The sequence below is a fragment of the Aythya marila genome (assembly GCF_965140915.1).
Source record: "Aythya marila genome assembly, chromosome: 8".
Lineage (NCBI taxonomy): Eukaryota > Metazoa > Chordata > Aves > Anseriformes > Anatidae > Aythya > Aythya marila.
In genome coordinates, this window is record NC_139049.1 from 30,539,271 (window position 1) to 30,562,471 (window position 23,201).

A 23,201-nucleotide genomic window follows, 5' to 3' on the forward strand; every position below is an offset into this window, starting at 1 on the left:
GTAGAGCAGGAAAAAGTTAGTGAGAGATAAAATGGGTTGCAGAAGTCCTGCAGCTCCTTTTGTAGTGCTCAGTATTGACTTTTGGAGCCACGCAAGATTTCATATCAGTTACAAATAACTCAGAGCTGTACTTGCAGTGACCTGAGGCCGAGGAAGGAGTGGGATGTTGCCTTCTTCTGTCGTCCCCGTGGGCAACAAAAAATCTGCAGTGGTTTTATCAAGGAACAAGGTCTTTTAGATGCTTGGCTGGAGAATAAGGTGTTTGGGTGCCGTTCTGTGGGAGAAAAAGCAAAAAAAAATCATGGGATGGAAAAGTTGCTTGGAAATGAAGAGACTTTCCCACGTTATTGAAGTGCTCTGTGTGTTAATGCCATAAAAACGGATCTTTTGCTTTGGATTAACTGTTTGCATTTGTGATGTTCTCATTTATGAATGTATGTTATTTCCTATGTGTTCTGGGAGACTCGACAGTCGTGGTGCAAAATTTGGTGTGTGCTGTACAGCAGCAGCAAAATCTCTCGCAGAACACGTGGGCAGTTTCGGCTGTCAGCAATGAATAAGCAGTTGTGAGACAGACAGGGATCATTAGCAAGGCCAAATGGAAAATTTTAAATGTTAATTTTTCCCATAAAAAGGACGTCTGACAAAGGAGATTTAATGGAAGGCGAACAAAAAGGTGTTACTTAAAACCTTGTTATTATTCTCACTCTCTTCTGTGATTAACAGGGCTTCAGAGCGCCCTTTTCCCTGCTGTTTGCTCAAGCCAGTGCTCCTCGGAGGACCCAGCTCCTTCTGCAGTAAAGCCAGGTTATGCCATGCATTTGGTGTAAAGAGACCTTCTCATGTGGTATCAGTTGCATGAACACTCGCTCGGAGGCCCCGTTATGCCTGTAAAGGGGCAGTTCAATATTTGGGAATAAAGCCCTTAATGTCCAGATGAAGCAGTTTGGAAGGTGTCTGAACCCCGACTATGTTTCTGCTATATGTAAAATTTCTTTCTTTTTTTTTTTTTTTTTCAAAAGACATTGCAGAGGTGCACTTTTCTGTAAATTTTAAGGGGAAAAGAGTCAAATTTGTGGGGAAGAGGCACACAATGTAATCTGTTAGAGCTGAATGAAATCTAAACAACCTCCTTAACTTTATCACTAAATAATGAATAAATTCCCTGATTCTGGGGACTTTTAACTGACAAGAGACTGAATACAGTCTAAGTGTGCACTTTGTGGCTGGCTCTTTGTGCTCCTGCGTGTAACCCCCTGGGAGAGCCCCGCGAGGCAGGGAGGTGTTGTTCTCCTGTTTCTGTGCAAAAAAGTGCCAGTTTGGTGCCATAGCAGTAATTCTCCCCTGTGGCAGGATGGAGAACGGTCTCAAGGGGTTATCAGCATCCCGGATGGGTCACTTGGGGTAGCTGTGGTGCATGTGAAAGGAGGAGGAGGTTGTGAGGAGCTCCCTTGAATCCAGAGCCTTGGCATTGCTCGTGCACAGCAAGCTGCATCGAGACATGGTGGTGGGCTGGGGGGCTGTTTGGGGGGTGCTGAGCTCTTTGGGGGTTACTTTTGGGAATTGTTGGACAGTTTGGGGGTTACTTTCTGGCTACAAGGAGACAAGTATGGGTGTGACGTGGTCTGGTCCTGTCCAGCTGCTCCCCAGGGCCATCAGATGGAGGAATGATCCCTGCCTGGCAGCCCGGTATCGCTCACGCAGCCGATTTATGGGGTGCTGCCGATGGTCGCTCCATCAAAAGCTCCTTATCTAGAGCTAATGCCTGATGAGAGGCGGATAAGGGACGTATGTGTGAGATCATCGCAGCTCCGTGAGAGGATCCAGGAGGAGAGGGGGTGTTTTGCTGTGCAGCACAAAGGCCTGATAGAGGAGGCAATGCTCAGCACTCCAAACCTTACCCTGCCTGCCTACTCTTCAGCAACATTTTACATCTTTCCCCCTGCATCTCGAAACTTCGACGAAGCGCCCTTCCAAACGCAACCTTAAAATAGCTTTGTCGAACCAAACACGAGTGCGAGAGGTTTCCTGCCACTGCCATAACTGCGAGCATATGACTCGCAGTTCATCTCGCCTAATGATGTCAGGGATCTGCCAGCAGCCATCCGAGCGCTCGCACCAGGCTCGGTCCCTAACCAGCTGCAGCTGCCTCTCCCGCTCGCAGGAATGCCTCTCGGCTTCGCGGGAGGAGTTTTGGTAGGGAAGGGATTGTTGTAAAGTGTTTAAGAGGAGAAAAGGAGTGAATCTGGGAGGCTGACGTCCCAGCTAATTTATTTATTTTCGGTCAATATTTAAATCAAGTTCGTGGCCACCGGTGCTGAGCCCTTCCAGGCAGCTCTTGCTTTCCAAAAGCGAGTGATGTTGAGAGAGACGCTGTAAAACTTTCTTACGATGACAAAGAAAAACAAGCAGTCATGAATCGGTGCATCCTTGCCAAGGGATTAATTGCCTGAGAGATGTGTTTTATTAAGCTTCCAAAGCTGGGGATTGTGCAGCGCTGCTTGGCTCTGGATAGTGGGAACCACATCAGCTCCCCCCCGCGCCGGTCCCTTCCCTGCACAAACCTGCCTCCTCTGCAGCTCTGGGAGTGCTGGGGACAGTGTTTGGGAGCCTGGGGGATGTAGGGGAATCGGGGCATTTTGGATGTCCCACTTTTAGCAGGGAATGGCTCTAATGTGGCCTCAGAGCTGGGCCGCTTGGTGACATCCCTGTGCTAAGCCACGCACAACAGCAGCCCAAACTCACATTCATTTTTGGGGCTTTATCCATCTGGAGGCATCACATCAAACCAGCTATCAGCATGGAGTGGGAAAGAGCAACTAACCAAGTAAAATAGCTCCTCAGTCAGACCGTGTTTGCTCACTGAATTATTTTTTGATTATCTGGGGGAAGGAGGCGAATCAGTGGTGCTGTGGGACTCTGTAAGTTTGGTGATGACAAAGCCCAGCATTATTCATTTTTTATTTTATACCCCTGCGTTTCTAGTGATCCAGCTAAGCCCTAGCTGCCCCGTGACTTTAAAGGGGTGTCAAAACACCAATAGCTTATATTACACAGGACTTCTGCTTAAATTACACAGTGACGTGCAAGTCTGGGCAATTCTCTTCTTTTTGCAAAGCAAAATGCAGCCTTCGCATTTCTGAAATATTGTTATGAAACAGAGCCAACGTGTTCCCACTTTCAAAGTCAGGCACAAGCAACTGGTTTTTGCTCTTTGGAAAGTATGACAGAATATTATTCATCTGTTTGCTTTAAGGGCTATCTGCCAAGTAAAAACTCTTTACCTTTTCTTCTGGGTGAAGCTGGAACATGAGAATGGAACGGAACACAATTTATTTAACAATGTAAAAATAATTTATATGGCATTAGCGCATGTATGGAGGGTGTGTGTGATATATGTAGCAATAAAAAATTATCGATACACCTTTTAATTAATTGCATAAATTGCTGGAGCAACTCTCTTCCCTCCCTGCCGGCACTCATTGGCATTCATTATGAACTCAGCTTCTCCAGAGCAGCACCCACTGTATCCCTGGCTTTGGGTTGCAGGTTTGTAGGTGTAAAATGGGAAGTGGGACCCTTGTGGGGCTGCTCTCGAGGACACGGTGCAGGGCTGATGGAGCCAAACCAAGCCGCCCACCCCCTCTTGTGTTGTCCGCTGCAGCAAGCAGCAGATTCTCCTTGGAAGAGAAGGGCATAAAGCACTCGGTTGTCTGAACTGGGCAACGTCGGCTGCCTTTTCCCATCAGTGCTCCGCTGCTGGATATAAATTATCTAGATAAACAGCTCTGACTAGTTCCGTGCTACGGTAAAAAAAATAAAATAAAAAATTAAGACAAAACGCCTTTCACTTTGTAAGTGAAAAAAATGCCTGGAGAGTCTTCACACAGAGCTGAAGCTATTCCATCTCCACTGGGCAGATCTCAGAGAGAATATGGCATTTATTTGCTTCTATCTTCAGACCAGTCACTAGTCCTACAGCAGCTAGGCTTTGCACCCACACCATAATCCTGTGCTGGCTTTACATCGCCGTCTTCCATGTCACTGAACATTACGATGCCGCTTCCCCTGCTGCTTTTATAATAAAATCCTCGCTTCCTCTCTGGACGTTCACCTATTTACATTGCTGTCAGTTAAAGATTTGGTTACCAAAATAATGGTAATCCAACAATCCCATCTAAGCATCTAACTAAGCTAAGTATAAATATATGTTGGAGTGTGCTGGCATTGGGAAAAGCATCAAGAGGGAGAGCGGTGCTCTTACCTCTTGTCTGGGGACACTCAAAGCACTTGGGATTTTGTCTTGCTTTGTCCTACATCTCTCATCTGTCCATTTTCAAAATGTTGTCCATGTCAATTTTTTTGTGTGTGTCTTTCTCGTTACATACTCATGCAAATCCTTCTCAAAAAAAAAAGTCAGGAAAAAAAAAGAAAAAAGAAAAAAAAAATCCATGGGGTGTGGTAGAAATGACTGCACGATTACAGCATCTTTGGAATATGTATTTTTAATAAATTGGATATAGTAAAAATAAATACAACATGATCTCACGAGGTCCAGCCTTTCTATTAATTTATGAAATCTTTCTAAGTGAACTCATATTGAAGTCTGGTAACAAGACTTAAGCTAAACCAAGTTCCTGGCCCAGTTGTTGGTGTTTGCTGGGAACATTGTTTAGATGTGAGCAATTTCTGGTGATTTAGAAAAAGACTGGGAAAGAAAAGGCGGTGTGTTGGGAAGTGGGCCTTGATGGAAGGTGAAAATGTTTGTGTTTACAAAGCAGCCTGTGCAGGGACACGTTTGGCAGAGGTGGGGACCATGCATCCCTCCAGCTGTAGCATGTGTGGATAAGAAACAAATTGTGGAGTGAGCGTGGTTATTGCGGATTGATCGTGGGTGACCGGGAATCCTGCCAGCAGAGCAGGACCTCGTGTTGCAGCCGGGTCACGCTGAGAAAGCCCGTGGCAGGGGATGAGCAGAAGCACGAATTTGCACCAGCCTTTTTTTGGTGTAGGGTTACTTTCTTATTTTCTTACCATTTCAGGAGGTCGTGAGCTGCTGGTGACCCAGAGCAGACAGATATAACTATTGCTAGCACAAGACAAAGGAGAGCGAATGAGGGGAAAATGAACCCAAGTGGTGACAGCGAGTTTAGTCCGTTTTTTGCAAATTTATTTTCTGCCCTGACTTGGTCTTTCCTGCTGGAGCTGTCCAGGTGCCCCTTGCCAGGTGACACCTTTGCCATCTTCCTAGAGCCCTCAGTAACCAGCAGAAGGACACAGCTCGACTTCAGGGGGAAGGAGGACGCAGAGCCTCGTGTTCTGCTGCAGGTCAGGTCGTGTTGTCGAGTCGGCAAATGCCTGCCAAAGCTCTCACTCTGCCTTCTGTAAACTTGGAGCCATTTAAAGGCACCTGAGTATGGTGTAACTTCAGTCCCTGGGGCTGTTATGCATCAAGCCAGAGGCACTGTTGCACAGGGAGCTGCAGTGGGATCTGATGCAATGGGCAAGCTCCAAGATAAACACCAGGGCTGGTCTAGCAAACCGAGTGGAAACCAAATTTGAAAAGAAGTGATCTTAAAACATGCAAGTGCTGTATCATCTGTCAGGGATTAAAAGCCAGCGCTTTCCTTTTTTTGTGTCTTTGCGAGGGCTTTAGGGGGTGCGGGAAGGGGGAGAGGTGGGGGCAGCCCCCAGACCCCAAAGCCCGGCTGGGAGGAGCGCGGTGGCTGCTGCGAGCTCAGGTGGTGAAGTCCATCTCAGTCAGCAATGCCTGCGGGCTTGGACCCACTCCCATTTCATTAGGACTTGAGCTCATCCGTTAATTTTACCGCATTAATTGCTGCATCGGACCTAACTCACCTCCTGCTGGAGCCACGGGGCCCCGTCCTTTACCCGTGGTGTGATGGTATCGGGACCTTGACGCAGATGTTTGAGCAGTGACGCTGCGATTCGCTTACAAAACACATCCGAGCTACACGATGTGTGAATTGTGCAGAAGGAGTCACGACCTGCCTCCATCCCAAGAACCAGAGCCGCGTTTTAGCGCCAGCCACCGGAGCGGCTGCCAGTTGGCAGCGGGAGGTGAGGAATGCGTTTAAGCCGGGCCTGAGCTCTGCGGCTGTGGGCTCTCTGTCAGGCTGGGTTTGGGGCAGGTTTACTGCCGTTTCTGCACCCCTGCTGCTGGATGAGAGCTCTGGCAAGCAGAGGGTGCTCGGCCTCGGCTATAGTTCAGTGGGGAATAACCTTAGATGGAGAGCTGGCAGCTGCCCCCAGATCCTGCCATGTGGGGACTGCCTGGCCACAGAGGTGTCTCCGGCCTGGGTAGTGCCAGGTATAGCTTTGGTAGCTTGTCGAGGAAGGTGGGGATGCCCAGGGAGCCTCTAGACACTATGTGTAAAATTTTCCATCCTGAGCCATCTTAGAGAAAAGAGCAAGAGGGCACACAGAGGGAAATGAGCTCGCAAGGGAGGGGACAGGTATCATTTAGAGGTGCAGAGGCAAGAGAGGATTTCTCGTGGTATGAAGGACGACACAGAAATGGAGCCAGGCAGTGCCGTGTGGCTGCTGGTGTTTGCTGCCAAGCACATGCCAGTAACTTCGTCACGAGGATGTTACCAACACATCCCAGCAGGACTCCATCAGACGGAGGTGTTGTTTGAACTCCTGGTAGCTGCCAGAGCAAGAGGTGAAGCTCGCGGCCTGGTGCCACCGGGACCACCTCCTAACCTCCATGCCGTGACTGAGGAGACACCAGGGCACTTCACCGCTTGGTGTCCCGGGGTTATTCCTGTCCCACTCCACTGTTCCTGTTCCTTTGTCTGATTTATCCTTCTGCTCCAGTTTGGAGCTGTCTTCCAAGACAACTCCAAGCAGTGCCTGCTCCACGTGAGCCACTATTCTTACATCTTACCTCTGCAAACTCTGCTCTGGCATGCAGCCCTGGCAGGGAGAGGCTTCAGGATCCGAGCTCTCCTCTTTCCTCTAATCTTCACCTTCGGAGATAATCTCCCAAATCCCGTTCCTCGGGGCATTTCCATCAAGGTAAGCTGGTGGCCCTGCTCACCAGCAATCCTTACTGCTGCAGCTATTTCAGTTAAATCTTCTTTAGTTCAAAGGTGAACCTCGGTGTGAGGTGAATTTGCTTTGCTGATGTTAATTGCATTCCTCCCGGTTTTGTCTTCGCTAATTGTGTGCTTAAATTGCGCTGCTTGATTGCCTTCCAGAGCAGTTGCTGTTAGGTGTAGTCCCCAGGTTAAATCCCCTAACAAATTATAACACAATTTAATAAATAAGGATAAAAACCAAATTGTTAATAAATAAATAATGATGTGTATCCTCTCGGGGGATTAATTGATTAAAAGATGGAGAATTAGCCTCCTGTGCCTGCAGTCACCGTTGTGGTTTTTCAGTTCAGGTTTCAGCGGCTGCTCCTCTCCAAGAACCATCGTGGTGCTTGTGCCAGAGCCGACGCCGTGCAGAAACACACGGCTGTGCTCGGGTCTGTTCCCCTCTCGGTGTCTGTGCTGCCCGGCACCCGAGGCAGCTCAGCCTACTCTTGCTCTAGCTAATGAGTTGAATTGGCAGATTAGAGGTTGTGCTTTTGCAATCCAGTTTGCAATGTACTTGGGAACATCTTGGGACCATCATGCAGCCTGGAGCCCTTCCCACTGATCTCTCAGCTGATGCGGGATGGCTGGGGAAGGTTTCCATCCCTCCCAGCCCGCTTCCCCACCCCCTGTCTTCACAGTCATAAATTACCACCACTAATTCCCGGTTCCTAGCTCCTCCGTGTGAACTTAAAGCAACGCTGCGTGAGTCCTGGGACCGTGCTCTGGAGCCGGTAGCTGCATAGGGCCGGGAGATGCTTGGGGTGTCCTGGAAGGCAGTCCCAGCACTTCTCCCCGCTAATCCCATTAGCTCGCCCTGGCCGCTGTGTCAGGGCACCAGGAGCCCGGCTGCTGGGCTGGCCGCTGGCTCTAAGCCCCGCACACAATGAGTGGGTGACTTCAAAGAGGCTAAACGCAATTTGCATTTCCAAGCTCTCACAGCCAAGGTCTTCAGGAGGGGATGAAAGTGTCTTTTGTTAAGCCTAATGGCAGAGATGATTAAAAAAGCTGTGATTTTTCCCTATTAGCGACATCGTCTGATTCTGCTGTTACGCTTTTGGCAGCTGGGGGAGGATGAATTTGGGGGGAAAAAAAATACACGAAGGAACCTGTTGCCTACCCGGCTATGATCATACCTAGGGGTATTCCAATATCACTTACTAATATTTCCAATATCAATTATTTCCTAATTTGAGAGCTAAATAGGAGGGTCTGGGAAGAAATAAGAGAAATTATTCAATTTTCATTACATTTTCATTAAGCTTCTCCATTTGCCGCGGCCTCATCAGAGCTGAGGTGTCTGTTCGGAGAACAGGTCCCAAATATCTCCAACCAGATCCTCGCAGCGAGGAGGTAACGGGGCTGACTGACCCGCTGGAGGCATGTTGCAGCGTCCACGTAAGCTCAAATCCTCCTCAAAGCATCCGTAGGGCCCTGCGGTGTGCAGCAGCGAGCTGCTGCTTATCTCTTCAACATAAGCAGTGACTGCTCTGGTCTGCAGAGGCTCAGTAATTTCCTTTCTTTGCTCTGTTTGAAGAATATTGGCAAATAATTTCACATCTGGATTTATGCATTAAATGTCTCCTAGAGTGTATAAAACAAAGCACCTAATGAAAGAAATCTGTCTATTTAACTCCTGTTTTAGCTTCGGTTCTGTTTTAGCAATAACTGTTACCGCGCTGGTGGGGGCTGAGGAAACATTTCCTATGGCAGGGTATCAGCGCGGGGAGGGGGTGATTCTTTGTATGCGCCTTTAATTCTGGCTCTGCTCGCCTGACTCTTCCTGCTGTGCTTATCACCATTAAGTATAAGTTTGGTTCGCAAATGGAAAACAGCATCTTAGCTGCCTTAAATAAATGTAACTTTATTTTTCGTGGCAGTTTCTGTTTTCTCTTCTGTGCAAGGCTGGGTATATTCCTGAATGTAGCCTCCTCCTTCCTGCAAAAAATAATCGCAGACAACATGATAATAACAAAATAATTCAGACAACATTCGTGTGTGTTCTTGCTAACCCAAAATGCCAGTACCTGATTTTGTGATGCAGCTGAAAACTCAGGCTGTTGTATATTCCTTATATTCACTTGGAAATCCTTTGCGAGCTACTGAAAACTACCTGCAGCACTGTGGGAATCCTTTAAGGTTAAAATCACTGTGGGCACAAAGCCCGGGCCGTGCCCTCTGCACTACCTAAAGACCATATAATCCCTTATCACAGGCTCTTAATGGAGGCGAGGGCGGCGTGCGGGCTCCCGCGCCGGGCGAGCAGCCCCAGAACGAATCGCCGGCTGCGAGACAAACGCGGCGAGCCCCTCGCCTCGGCCGCGGATAATGCGAGTGCCAGCTCCCCGGAGGGACATTCTGCTGCAAAATCGCATGTGAAACGTTTCGCTCTTTTGTGTTTATGATTGATTTCAGCGACGAGTATGAAGAGGACGGGTTTTGCCAGCCCTACCGGGGGATCGCTTGTGCGCGGTTTATTGGAAACCGGACCATTTATATGGAGTCCTTGCATATGCAAGGTGAAATAGAAAATCAGATTACAGGTGGGTTAAAAATGCACTTGCCTCTTTCCCAAGAAGCTTTTCCCCCAAAGCTGCTAAAGTTTCATAAACCGCAGTGCTATTTTTATGTGCTCTTTATCCTCTCTTGCTGTGAGCTCCCCGTCAAAGCTTGCCTGGGACCCCTGCGTTGCGCAGTGTCAGGGGAGGGAGCTGTCTGGAGAGGGAAGATTTGAGCAGCCTCATGTCTCTGCTGGCCCACTTAACCCAAAGAAGCCACAAAACTGCTTTTCTGAGGAGCAGGGGCTGTGCATTTACAGCTCCTGGGAGTGGTTCAATGCCAGCTTGCCCTGGGCTGCTGTTACCCAAGCAGGTTTTAAACGTGCAATTTAAAAGCATGAAATTTTGACACGCCACTTGTGATGGTAGGAAAGCTGTCATTTTTCACAAAGGTACAGGTTTTGTCATTGGGCAGCCTGCAAGCACTTTATTTTCCACTTGTTGGGCCAAAAGCATCCAAATATTGTATGACTTCGTAAGCCATTATAAATTACGTGGGGAAAAAATGTATAATTGGGTTTGGGGTTTTGGTTAACATGCTTAACATTAGGCCAGTGTTGAAAACCAGATGTTTTTTCTCTGTCAGCGAAATCAGCATCGTTAATAACTTTTAATGTAATTAGTGCTGTGTATTTCTGCAAGGCCTGTTCGTCACCTGGCTGTCTGAAAAGAATAGTCGCAATGGGAAGGGAGGGATATACCGGGAAGGCGAGAGCACGGGAGCAAAATTCCCACCGGGTTAGGTAAAATCCTTTTGTATATTTTACAGCTGCCTTCACCATGATTGGCACTTCCAGCCATTTGTCGGATAAATGCTCCCAGTTTGCTATTCCTTCTCTCTGCCATTACGCCTTCCCCTACTGCGACGAGACTTCGCCGGCTCCGAAGCCACGAGACCTGTGCCGCGACGAGTGTGAAATCCTGGAGAACGTCCTGTGTCAGACTGAGTATATTTTTGCAAGATCTAATCCCATGATTCTGATGAGATTAAAGCTGCCCAACTGCGAGGATCTGCCCCAGCCAGATAGTCCCGAAGCCGTCAATTGTATCCGGATTGGGATTCCCATGGCAGATCCCATAAATAAAAGTAAGTGAAAACGGGTGCAGAAAATACCATGGTGGAGACCGTGAAGCTGCATGTGCCTCAGTGCTGGAGCTAGTGCTGGGCTTTGAAAGCACACAGGCACCGTGCTGTTGCCTTGCTGTACTCCCACACTTCTTCCCTAGCCAGTCTTGAGTGGGCTGAAATTCAGAAATATTGTTTCAGTGATCCACTGACCTTGGTCTTTGGTCAGGCTGGGCTGCAGCCTGCTCCCAATCTTTATACATCTGAACAGGCAAATATAAAACGTGGCTCCCACAAACTCTCCACCTTCATATGAAAATAATGGCTGCGATTCAGATTCCCACTGTAGTTTTTACTTCTTTTGTGTATCTTATATTAAAAACGCTTGGCATAGGCTGTTTTCATTACAGAAGCATAAGCTTTAAATCCTCCCAGGAATGTGAATGCAAAGCAGGCCCCGCGTTGCAGCCGCAGCAAATTGGGAGCCCGTGCTCCTGAGCTGGCTTTGCCGGCCTCGGGCCAGCAGAAGCACACGGGGGGCTTGGTGCCCACCCCATCCGGCCGCCATCTGTCTAACCCCACCGACCCTTGCCTTGAACTTCTTTATTTCTCTTTTCAGATCACAAATGCTACAACAGCACAGGGGTGGACTACCGGGGCACGGTGAGCGTGACGCGGTCGGGGCGGCAGTGCCAGCCCTGGAACTCGCAGTACCCCCACACGCACACCTTCACCGCCATCAGGTACCCCGAGCTCAACGGGGGGCACTCCTACTGCCGCAACCCCGGGAACCAGAAGGATGCCCCGTGGTGCTTCACCTTGGACGAGAACTTCAAGTCCGAGCTTTGCGACGTGCCGGCCTGTGGTAATTGCTGCCTTTTTTTATGTCTCACTTTGAGAGAGAAAGGGAATTTGGCTCGCCCCCTCTGTACAGCCCTCCTGCAAACCCGGAGCCCGCAGGAGCTGCGTGCACGGTGTCTTTTTCGAATCCCTGAAAAGAGAGCTCTAGGAAAGGATAAATGTAGTGCTTGTAGCTGAAGCCACAGCATCCAGTGCAGGAAATCCCCCTGCTCTGGGGAGGCCTATGAGCACTTACTGCCCGTGCAGCTGGCGCAGGGCTGGCATGAAAATATTTTACTAAGGAATACCTGAGCGCTCCCCAGGAGGTGGTGGGGCAGCACGAGCATCCCAGGCTTTCCAGGTTGCCATTCCGATCAGTGTGACTCCTTAATCCAAACGAAACAGGATCAGAGAAGTTGTGCTGCTGATGCTGATCCGCAAAGCAGTTAACAAAACATTCTACTTTTTGCTTGGTTTAGTAAGAACCATCTTAATGAGTGCAAACATCACTTAACAGAGCTCAGGCCTTGTTTAAAAAATAGAAATGAGCTTGCCAGATGCTTTTAGCTGCCTTTGAGGTTGGTGTTTACCAAACTGCCTTGGCTGTATTTTGGTTTTTCAAAATGATCAAAAAATGAGATTCAGCTCACATTTTAGTTTGCTTTTTTGAGAGCTAGGGTAAGTGGATGGAAGACCTGAACAAATGGTTCCTAATTGTTTAACCTGCATTAAAAAACAGCAGTATCAATAGCGTGCCAAGAAAACATACAGCTCTTTGCGTGGTCATGCCAGAAATGTGTGCAGAAATGTTCTGGAAATCCACAGAAGAAAGTTTCACACAAAAATTTTATGTTGCCTCCAAATTGTGACAGTAACAGTACCTTTCCCCTTGGAAAGGAGATAGCTTTTGATGTTACTGTTCGATAGCCAGAACCAAATTGAATTATTTCTGGTTATGGTTATGAACATTCCTGCAGTGAGACATGTGCTGAGCCTGCTCCAAAGTCTTTTTCAATTAATGGAAAGATGGGAATCGATGCCAAAGTGGGATCTAAATTATGTTCTTAGTGAAAGAATGGATCGGGGAAAGGCAGACAGTTTGGGATATATCACATGCATCACAAACCCTCTCTAAAATTCATACATACTTTTCAGAGTCTTGTATCTCTTTTCATGCTATTTCAGTGCATATAAGTTCTTTTATTTTTCTTCTTAATTAGGCACAGTGACTGTACAAGAGTACTTTAAGCTATATAAACTGTTCCACAGCCTTGCTTCAGCCCTTCACTACAGAAACCTGGGTCTAGGCAGCAGTCAGCAAGACTCCCTGTAGGGTCTGGTCAGTGCTGGGCTCTCTGCTCCAGGAGCTGGTCTGGGCAAGGAAACCTGGCTCAGCCCCAGGTACATTGGGCAGCTCAGGCTGGGCAAGCTCAGGGGTCTATGGTGCCACTGAGCTCACGGCATGCCATGGCACTGTCAGTCTGTGACCTTTCAGCCATGTGCAGTTCGTGTTTTCTCCGTTTTGTTTCCCACAGGGCATCAGGATAATTGGGTAGTTGAGAGCTGAGGAGGGGGAGCTGCTTCCAAGGGCTGCTCTGGATGGGCTCTGAGATCCCAGGACTGTTTTGGTCTTTTGATCTGGGATAGCTGGAAGCGGAACGCTTTTGGCTGTGTTGCAAAAGTCTCTGATTTGAACGTTTTACTAGATAATAAATGAGATAGGCTGGCTGGCTTGAGGAATTCCTAACAAGGGTTTTAATTACTTCTCACCATTGCCTTACATGGTACTCGCTGTACAGCCGAATTATATGGGATTGTTATTTTAAATACAGACAAATAGAACTATATCAGGTGAGCACTAATTTAATTGTTAAATGCCAATCTGCATATTAAAACCCAAATACCACATGGGACTTGCATTCTGCTGGTTTTGCACTGGCTGAAAGAGCCATTTCAGGCACAGTTTAATAAGTATTGTGCATTCGGCCTCACCAGGACATGCCTAGATGGGAAATGAATTTAATTGGGGTGGCTCCCAAGAAACCTATTAACCTAATGAGGCTTCATGGCAAGGGCTGCTACTTAATAAGAACAATAATTTCCTTTGACTGGAATAGCTCAGGTGATGAACTAGTGCCCAGGTCTCCGTCTGCCTCATGCTGCTGCTTTCTTTTCCTTTCTTCAACTGTATCCTTCCGTTGTCTCACAATCTGTAAGAGATTGGTGTCATAAAAGTTGTCAACTTGCATATAGGAAGATTTGAAACATGGAGCAAGTCAAGAGTGAGGCTTGGCAAAGACAAATATGATAAGGTTTTGAAGGAGAGGGAAAGGCACTGCCTGTCTGTGCTAGAGGATGGCAACTCGTGGAAGACACCGCTGATGACAGTGGAGTGGGGAAGGTAGAAGGGATGGCTTGGTCTTTACTCCCCTGGGGACAAGACAGCCTCTCACCTGCTTGTGGCACAGGGATCTGTGCAGGCTGCTGGGTAGAGCCGGCTGTTCAATACAGATGGGGTGAGAGCACACCTCCCCTCGCAATTGAAAACCAGGTGGCACAACTTAGTTTAAATAGAGGAGTCAAAAAGGAGCCCATGGGGGAGCAGGAGGATGGGGGTGAGCCTGTCAGTAGAGAGGGTCTATGTAAAGTGACTTCCAGAAACATTTGAACTTTGCTTCTGTCACCATTTGAGCCAAACCAAGCTTCAGACTGTGTGTGTGTATAATGACGTGGATGAAGGATATCTGTGTGGGCCATTAAGCATTTCTACAAATGCAGCTTGGAAAACACAGACAAACAAACTGGAATGACCGTGCGTGAAGAACAAAACAGTCCCCGTCCTGCCAGAATCTGCCCGGCCTGATTTTGCTGCAGATTTCCAGCACCCCTCTCAAAACAAGTGGGCAGCAGCAGCCCGTCCCGCAGCTCCAGGTGATCTTCAAAGTTCCTGGGGTGCCCTGCAGTGGGTGTGTTAACCCGAGTGTAATTACACCCTCAGTTTTTGGATGCTGCTGGGGAATACCAGAGCAAACAAGCTTCAGTGGCCTCGTGCTCAGAGCTGTGTGCTTGGACAGCATCTTTGTCAACACAGGCAGGTGCTGCATGAATGCAAGGGTGTTATCTCCTTCCCAAAGCCTCTCCCATACCACACCTTTCCCCTAAGCAACAAGCTCTGTGAACCCACAGATAGCTGGAGAGAGCTGAGTGTCGGATGTCCTTGCTGGGCAGTGGTGGAAGAGGGTTTCATACTTCTAAAATTAATCACTCACTCCCTAGCTGTGAAGAAAGCTGTATGCAGAGGGAGCAAATACTGCAGCTAGTGTTGGCACTCTGGAAAATAAACTGGCATCCCAGCCTCTTCCAGATCCTTTTTTTTTTACAGGTTTTATCCACGATGTAGCTTTTCTTTCAGCTGTCCCTGCTGCATCCTTTGAGAAGTGCTAGCTGTTGAGAATAGGAGGCTGGAGATAATAAATGGGGGGTGAAACTGTCCCTTTTAACAGCTGCCCATAATCCCAGGGGACTCTTTCCTCCATAAGATATTCTAGAAATTATTTTTCCTGTGGACCTCTATTAGACCATTACTTCATTTCCCCCAAGCAATAGCCACGTAGTGGTATCCAGCTATTTCATAACCATAAGTAGGTTTGAACTGACATGCTGCAGTGAAATTGTTCCTGGCCTTGTTGGTGTATCTTCCATTCTGTGTTCCTACAGAAACAGTACTCAACAAAATGAATTTCTCTGTTATTATTCAAGAAGGTGGCTTGCAGTAGTGTTACCTGGATGCTTTATTCCTCTTAATACTTCTAGTTGACCCAGGGGTGTATTTAACTGCATGGATACTTCACTCATTGTTTGTTTTTTTTTTTTTCCCTTGAACCAGATTCTAAGGATTCCAAGGAAAAGAATAAAATGGAAATCCTGTATATCCTGGTGCCGAGTGTCACTATTCCCCTGGCCATAGCCTTGCTCTTCTTCTTCATCTGTATCTGTCGCAACAACCAGAAGTCATCCTCCCCTCCAGTTCAAAGACAGCCTAAACATGTAAGAGGACAAAACGTGGAGATGTCAATGCTCAATGCCTATAAACCAAAGGTAAGCCTGCAGCTCATTTCTGCTTCCATGTTTGCTGCCTCTAAGGGCAGGGAGTGAAATCCTTTATTGATTGAGCGCTGAAATGTTAAGCTGATTTCCAACTTCAGGTTTCTGCTGGTGCCTTTATTTCTTGGGAGGACTTTTCTTGTCAGCAGCACAGCAAGTGTCATGCTGGGCCTAATTCCTACATGTCCATGTGTCTGCATATGTAGAAGCTGGAACTTTTAGTGGTAAAAAAGGCAGCCCATTCCTGAAGTACCTCTAGATTACTTATCTTATTTGGAAGCCTTTTTTTAAGTCAGAAAGTAGTATAGATATGATTCAGCATTTTCTCAAGAGAGTTTTTTCCTGGATCTGCTGTAATCACGCACCACCTTCACTCAGCTGAAATCACTTTGGAAAGATTTGTTCCTTGTTTTTTCAGCCCATTTCAGGCTTACCTGATTTCTCAGTTAAAAGAGAAATTAGCACAACACAGCCCAAGGATCTACCTCTAGCTGGCCAGCACAGCTGGTGCAGAGCTGCTCTTGTTGCTGCTGTTGTTTTGCTTCAGTCTACTCCCTGGTTCATGAAGTGTTTTTAAAATCATTTCAGATTGAAGCATGATTAACCATGAGCTTCTTGCTTATGGGCTGGGCAGCCAATTTGCAAACCTGTAGCTATCACCCACTGCAGGGCTGTAAATGCCTTCTGCCACCTACAGGCAGAATAATGCCCTGGAAAGATTATTTAATTGTCTTGTTTTTCACACAATGCCAATTCTTCAACAACTTGGTGGAGATTGTTCTTTTTTTTGAAGCATTTCAGAGTGAAAATCAACATGTACAAGTAACTAGAATAGAAACACAGTGAAGTGTGGCATCTGAAACAGTCAGACGTGCCTTTGGGCAAGATGTTATTTTTGTGGGAAAATGACATAGTAAAATTAACTAAATTTGATTTTTATTGGCGCTTCAGCCATGTGAACTCTAAGCACTGATTCTTCAAACTTTGCTGTTTTTTTTTTTTCAAGTATTGCTGTTGTAGGTGTTCTTTCTACAGTGTGGAGGTTGCTACTGGGCATTGGGAAAGGTTGCACTTGTAGTTCGGAAGCTGTGTTCTCCATCTCTGTATAAGTTCAGGAGTGGTTTGCTTCTTAAGTTCTATAAAGGAGCTATGGGCTGCCACCACTGCTTGCTCTTAAAAGTCAGATTTATAGAATTAGATTGTAAAGAGTTAATTGTGGCAGGCCAGGGAAAATTACTTCAGTCACTGCATCCCACAAGGTGCAGGGAATGTGGTACAAGGGGTAGGGGATGGATGGAGCTGTGCCACCCAGCACGAGGTGCTTTTTTGGGGGTGCTGCCCCGTGTCTGTAGAGTTGCAGGCTCAGAGCAGTCAGGATAAACACAGAAGGTTGTTGCAGAGGAAAATTCCAGCTCACCACCCACTCACTGAAAGTGTAGAAGACTCTTTTAAGTCAATGATAAAAGTAAACCCACAGCGTGGCTCTGCTGGAGAACGCGGTGCTGATTTTGCCCTTTAGTAATACAAAGTGCATGCAGAGATGTTTTTATATAGCATATTGCTAAACTCTTTGTTTTAAACAGTTGAGGACATTGGGACTGCAGGACTGCTCTGTGGGGTTGGGGTAGACAGAGGGCTTGGTCCATTGGTGTATTCTACCTCCTCAGCCCCAAGACACACACGAACCCAGTGACTTTATCTTGGTTTTCCCTTTGATGTTCTTAATTTCAGCTTCCATGTACAGCTTAGAGCAGCTGAAAATGCTTAATACATGCTTAAAAACAAAACATGTGCTTAGTAACAGAATGTAGGTAATAGTACCAGAACCATTTAATTTGGTAAGTGTCAAAATACATCTTGCGTCCAACCACCATAGAATATTTTGATAAATTTGGACTTGCTTCTTGGTTCCCCTTCTAAGGTAGTCTGATAAATTCACAGCTGAACAGGAGATAAAGGGAATGTCAGCATCATTTTAACCAGGTCACGATTTCCACCTAGGCTGCCGACACACTGATGCCTTATGCACGCCACATAGGGAAGCAACTTACTCAGAAGTGTTTTGCAAATATAGACCAGACTGTTTTCTTTTGATGTTTAAAGTCATATGCTGCAAAAAGCTTTCTGTTTTATTTATGCTAATTCTCTATTTTCCTACTGGAAACCCAACCCGCCCTGTTTCAAATGTTTTGATTGCTTTTCAAACAAAATTTGAAAAGAAAGGAAGTAGAATCCTATTTTTAAATACGGTATCCAGTATTAATGTCAACTTCGGGTAAAAACACTTTTAAAGCTTTAAGCTCCAAGTGAGGTAGATGTGTGTTTGCTCGTACAAATAAAAATGTTAGCATTTCATCCAAGAGCCTGTTTCAGTTTTAAGGGATTTTAATTGCCCTCAAAAAATATAATAAACCGAGCTTGTCCTGTCATTCACCTAATGGAAGGAGCCGATAAAGAGATAGAGGCGGTGGGCTTCGCTCTTTCTGCTCTTCCTTTGTACTCGGTTTACTTTGGCGTGCTGCCTCATATGTATTTTACACTTCTTTACATTTTGTACACCGATGTATGACAAATACTTGTCAAACAAAAACTAAGCAGATTTATAACCGCTTAACTTGAAATGAGCCCTTCCTGCCAAAACTTTATGACTTCATTTTCTTTCATAGTTTTCCACTATGTTGGTTCAAACAGACAAACCCTGCCTGAGGTCAGACAGAGGTCATTTCACTTTCATTACTAAAATATAATTTACAATATGCCAGACCTAAACAAGTTTTAGCCTAAAGGATTTGTATAATATAAACCATCTGTTCCTCAACAATATAGCTAATTTCCTGCCATCACCGTACAGTCTACTGGCTGCCTGCTTAAATGGCTTTATGATGATGATGATTATTATTATTTATGCAGTATTTGTCTAAAAATTGAAAGTGGTCAATATAATTAGAATTCATTTCTTCTAAAATGCCACTTTTTAATGATTTTTCTAATACGTCAGCTTTCCTCTATTGTCGCTGTAAAGCTGCAGCTATATTTCAGGAAGGCAAATGCTAATGTTTACACTGTTTTATGAAATGTAGGTCCCAAACTCATTAGTCTTAAATTACTACCCATGGCTATATGGAAGATCCTAAATGACTGGCTTTGTGTGTAGGTGTTAACAGCAAGTGTGGAAGTTGGTGTCTGAATGTAAATGCAAGTTCTTTATGGTCTAAGAGTGAAGAACAACAGAGTTTTAAAAAATTTAGCCTTTCTTCTTCAACCAATATCTCATTTTTCCAGCTGACTCTGCCCAGCATGTTTGAGATTGAACATTCAGTCAAGTGTGAACAGAAAGAGTCTTTATTGTACATTGAAGGGTTAATAGCAAAGTCAAGGAAGAATTGGCTACAAGAACATAGCTTTAAAAGAAAAAAAGGGTTTCTGCTAAAACTTTAGGCGCGGGCCCAGAAAGCACTTCAGCATGCACTTAACTTAAAGTATGTGAATTGACTCAATTCCTGAAATCAGTCAGATTCAGTTTCAAGTATATAAATGCCCAAGCCCAAGTATATAAATGCTTTTGCTGAAATGCTGATGGTTCCTGCGTGTATTTATATCTAACACATACTACTTTTATCTGATCTTGTGCAGAGGGTAAAAAGTAATTCTAAATTTAGTTTTGGAGCAGAGTACAGAGTAAGATTAAGCGTTTTTCAGCCCTGAACTGTGCAGATGTTGGGATACTGGTGTTAGGATACTGAACTGGGGCTGCTGCATTAGTGCCTATCTCTCACAGGTTCCCTGCCACGTGGGTGTGCAGCCCCAGGAGCTCTTGTATAGGTTTGCACGGCTTTCAGACTTCCTGTGTGAAAAGATATTTTATTTAAAAACACATGTTCAGCTCTGTTTTTCTAACACCTTTTTACTGTCATTTCTTTCCCAGAGTAAGGCTAAGGAGTTGCCTCTTTCCGCTGTGCGCTTCATGGAAGAACTTGGTGAATGTGCTTTTGGCAAAATCTACAAGGGACATCTCTACCTTCCAGGCATGGATCATGCTCAACTTGTTGCTATCAAGACCCTAAAAGACTTTAACAACCCACAGCAGTGGGCAGAGTTCCAGCAAGAAGCATCTCTCATGGCCGAGCTCCATCACCCTAACATTGTTTGCCTCTTAGGTGTTGTGACCCAGGAACAACCTGTCTGCATGCTCTTCGAGTACATGAACCAAGGAGACCTGCACGAGTTCCTCATCATGCGATCGCCACATTCAGATGTTGGGTGTAGCAGTGACGAGGACGGGACAGTAAAATCCAGCCTGGACCACGGGGATTTCCTACATATTGCAGTCCAAATTGCAGCAGGGATGGAGTACTTATCAAGTCATTTTTTTGTCCATAAAGATCTTGCTACTCGGAACATTTTAATTGGAGAACAACTTCATGTGAAAATTTCTGACCTTGGACTCTCAAGAGAAATCTACTCGGCAGATTATTACAGAGTTCAAAACAAATCTCTCTTGCCAATTCGCTGGATGCCACCAGAGGCCATTATGTACGGCAAATTCTCTTCTGATTCAGATATTTGGTCATTTGGAGTCGTTTTATGGGAGATATTCAGCTTTGGACTTCAACCGTATTATGGATTTAGTAATCAAGAAGTCATCGAGATGATCAGGAAAAGACAACTGCTGCCGTGCTCTGAAGACTGTCCTCCTAGAATGTATAGCCTGATGACAGAGTGCTGGCATGATCTGCCATCTCGGAGGCCACGATTTAAAGAAATCCATGCCAGGCTGCGCTCCTGGGAGGGCCTTTCAAGTCACACTAGTTCTACCACCCCCTCAGGTGGGAATGCCACCACGCAAACAACTTCCCTCAGTGCAAGTCCAGTGAGTAACCTAAGTAATCCTAGGTACCCTAACTACATGTTTCCAGCCCAAGGTATACCACAAGGCCAAATTGCCGGGTTCATAGGACCACCAATACCTCAAAACCAACGATATATTCCGATCAATGGGTACCCGATTCCACCAGGATATGCTGCTTTCCCAGCTGCCCACTATCAGCCGCAAGGTCCACCCCGGGTGATCCAGCACTGCCCTCCTCCAAAGAGTCGCTCTCCCAGCAGTGCCAGCGGGTCGACCAGCACAGGTCACGTCACTAGTTTGCCGTCTTCAGGATCCAACCAGGAAGCAAATATCCCTTTGCTATCTCATATGTCAATTCCTAGTCATCCGGGAGGGATCGGTATAACAGTTTTTGGAAACAAAACTCAAAAACCGTACAAAATAGACTCTAAGCAGTCTTCCCTTTTAGGAGACTCCAGCATCCATGGACCTAACGAATCTATGATTTCAGCTGAATTGTAAATAAGCGAGGCCTTTGTAAATATAACTATTTACAATACAAACTAGAATGTCGTAGAAAAGATTTATATTCAAATATTTTATTAAAGATTCTCCTGGTTGTTTAACAGACATTGCAGCAAGTATCTTCTGTGAAGTTTAACTGCTTAACAGGATGGGCAGACTCAACCAGACAAAGATCATTGTGGTATGAATACCCAGCTTTGTGAATGGACTCATTGTTTCGTTAAGTGCCACCGACAACTCAAAAAGGGGAGGGGGAGATTTTTTAGAATAAAAACATTTTATCATATGCTTTTTCACAGCTTTCTTAAGCATCTGATGTGGTTTAAATCACAGAAACTTTTTTATACTGAAAACATATTTTAATATTTGTCTCTTTTTTAGGAGATGCAAATATTCGGCGATTTACTGGGTGTGCAATTTCAGTTCCAATAGCTAGTTAAAGTATTTGTAAATTTTGCAGTCAAGGATTATGTTTCAAGTATGTGATCTGAGAGCTGAATAATTTACTTCAGGTAGGATTTTGGTCTTTTGTTAAGTTGGGAGTCTGAGTTCAGATTCAGACCAAAAAAGTCTTTTTATATGACAGCACAATAGTTTGAGTTAACGACTTGCAGTCTACAAAAATCATCCGATATTGGCTGCTAAAGATGGCTGGAGTTGTAAGAAATTGCCTTAAAGGAAATGAAATTAAAGTATTTTAATTTCAGAACCTGGATCAACTTATTCAAAGATAACATTTCATAATTTTTATACGTAGTTAAAGTGGAAATTTTATATCCTTTTGTTGCTATGCAACTGTTTAATGGAAAGGCTCCAAACCACAATTTTATATATGACAATCAGTTTTCCCAGGAATATTTATTGTTTCAGATCGATACGTAATTTCAGTGATTATGACTCCAGTAACCCCAAAGAAGGGAAACTCACATTCCATCAGGCAGCAAATCCATTGATAGCAATTTAGTCTATCAATTCTAATAATGTGAATTAGTGTTAACTTTCATCCTAGAAATATCACTTGTGTAATTACTAAAGTTCATTCAGGTATAAGCAATCTAGATTATTCATTTGAAACCACTTTAATGAGTTACAAAAGTGCTGTGTACATTATGGTTTTTCACACTCTCTTTTGTACTGAATAGTATTTTTTATTGTACACAATGAAAACAATCTTTTGCTCAGTTGACAATGTTGTATAATATGACTTTATTTTTATCTTTTGCACAAAAGTGTGATGGTGTTTTGTACAGCAGAAGTGAAAATACATCTCTGCATTTTATATCTTGGTCTGTTTCTTTTTATTTTTAACCTGATGTAGATGTTCTTGAAATATATTATGGTGATATTCAGCCACTACCTTATACAAATATTTTTCTTTATTTTCACTGCATGCATTTAATCACTGTATTACTTGATGATTGTTTTATTAATTATGGGCATTTCAATTAGGCAAGCATGAAAATGTAATTACAAAGGCTATTTTATAATTAAGATATGTGCATTTTTGTATTTCACATGCCAGAGATGATATTAAACACTGATTATTTTATGCTGCTGTTTATTAAAACATTGTTTTAATGTAAATACATCAGTATTTCCTCCATCTTAGCAAAAGATATTTGAAAAGCTTAGTATTTAACAGAGAGCTAATATCTGCTCACCTAGCTCTGGTAGGGAGTCTGCTGAGAGGCTCCCTTGAAGAAGACACGAGAGTTTTGAAAATAATAGTTGCAGACAGGTTACTCAGGCTTAGCTGAACACTTGATTGTGCACGTATTTGCAGAGCACCCAGAAGAAGTTTTTGCTCTCTTTGCTGTGCTCTCGTAGGTGCAGTTTAGCTCAGTACCGAGCACTGCCCTTTCAGCTCCTTGCTTAGGTTTTACGTCCTGGTGCCTGTGAGCTGTTGTGTTGTGTTGTATTGCAGCGGCAGCCAGAGTCCAAATGTCTCCATTGCATAAGCTTGAAACTAGTTACAGGTTAAGAACAATCAGTAATTAAACAGCAAGGGCTTTTCTGACTTCTGAGATACTTCAAGCATCTAAGATGTCACCTTCCATGTGGATCAAAGTTAGATCTGTTGTGAAAATATGTTACATGTTAGGTAGAACTCAATTCTGAAGATTCAGACAATAATTACATCTTACTAACTTTTATATCTGCATCAGGTTACCAGA

General features: G+C 45.0%; 1 protein-coding gene across 3 annotated transcripts in view; it reads left to right on the top strand.

Moving 5' to 3' along the window:
• The window catches only part of ROR1 (receptor tyrosine kinase like orphan receptor 1), a 150,710-nt gene extending 128,160 nt beyond the window's left edge, over nucleotides 1–22,550 (top strand). For all 3 annotated transcript variants that reach the window (XM_082765902.1, XM_082765903.1, XM_082765904.1), the window contains exons 5-9: nucleotides 9,522–9,649; nucleotides 10,434–10,751; nucleotides 11,350–11,595; nucleotides 15,457–15,668; nucleotides 19,600–22,550. In XM_082765902.1, the coding sequence (XP_082622028.1) occupies nucleotides 9,522–9,649; nucleotides 10,434–10,751; nucleotides 11,350–11,595; nucleotides 15,457–15,668; nucleotides 19,600–21,024 (2,329 nt within the window). In that variant the 3' untranslated portion in view covers nucleotides 21,025–22,550. The remainder of the gene's footprint in view (nucleotides 1–9,521; nucleotides 9,650–10,433; nucleotides 10,752–11,349; nucleotides 11,596–15,456; nucleotides 15,669–19,599) is intronic.
• Nucleotides 22,551–23,201: the final 651 nt, after the last annotated feature.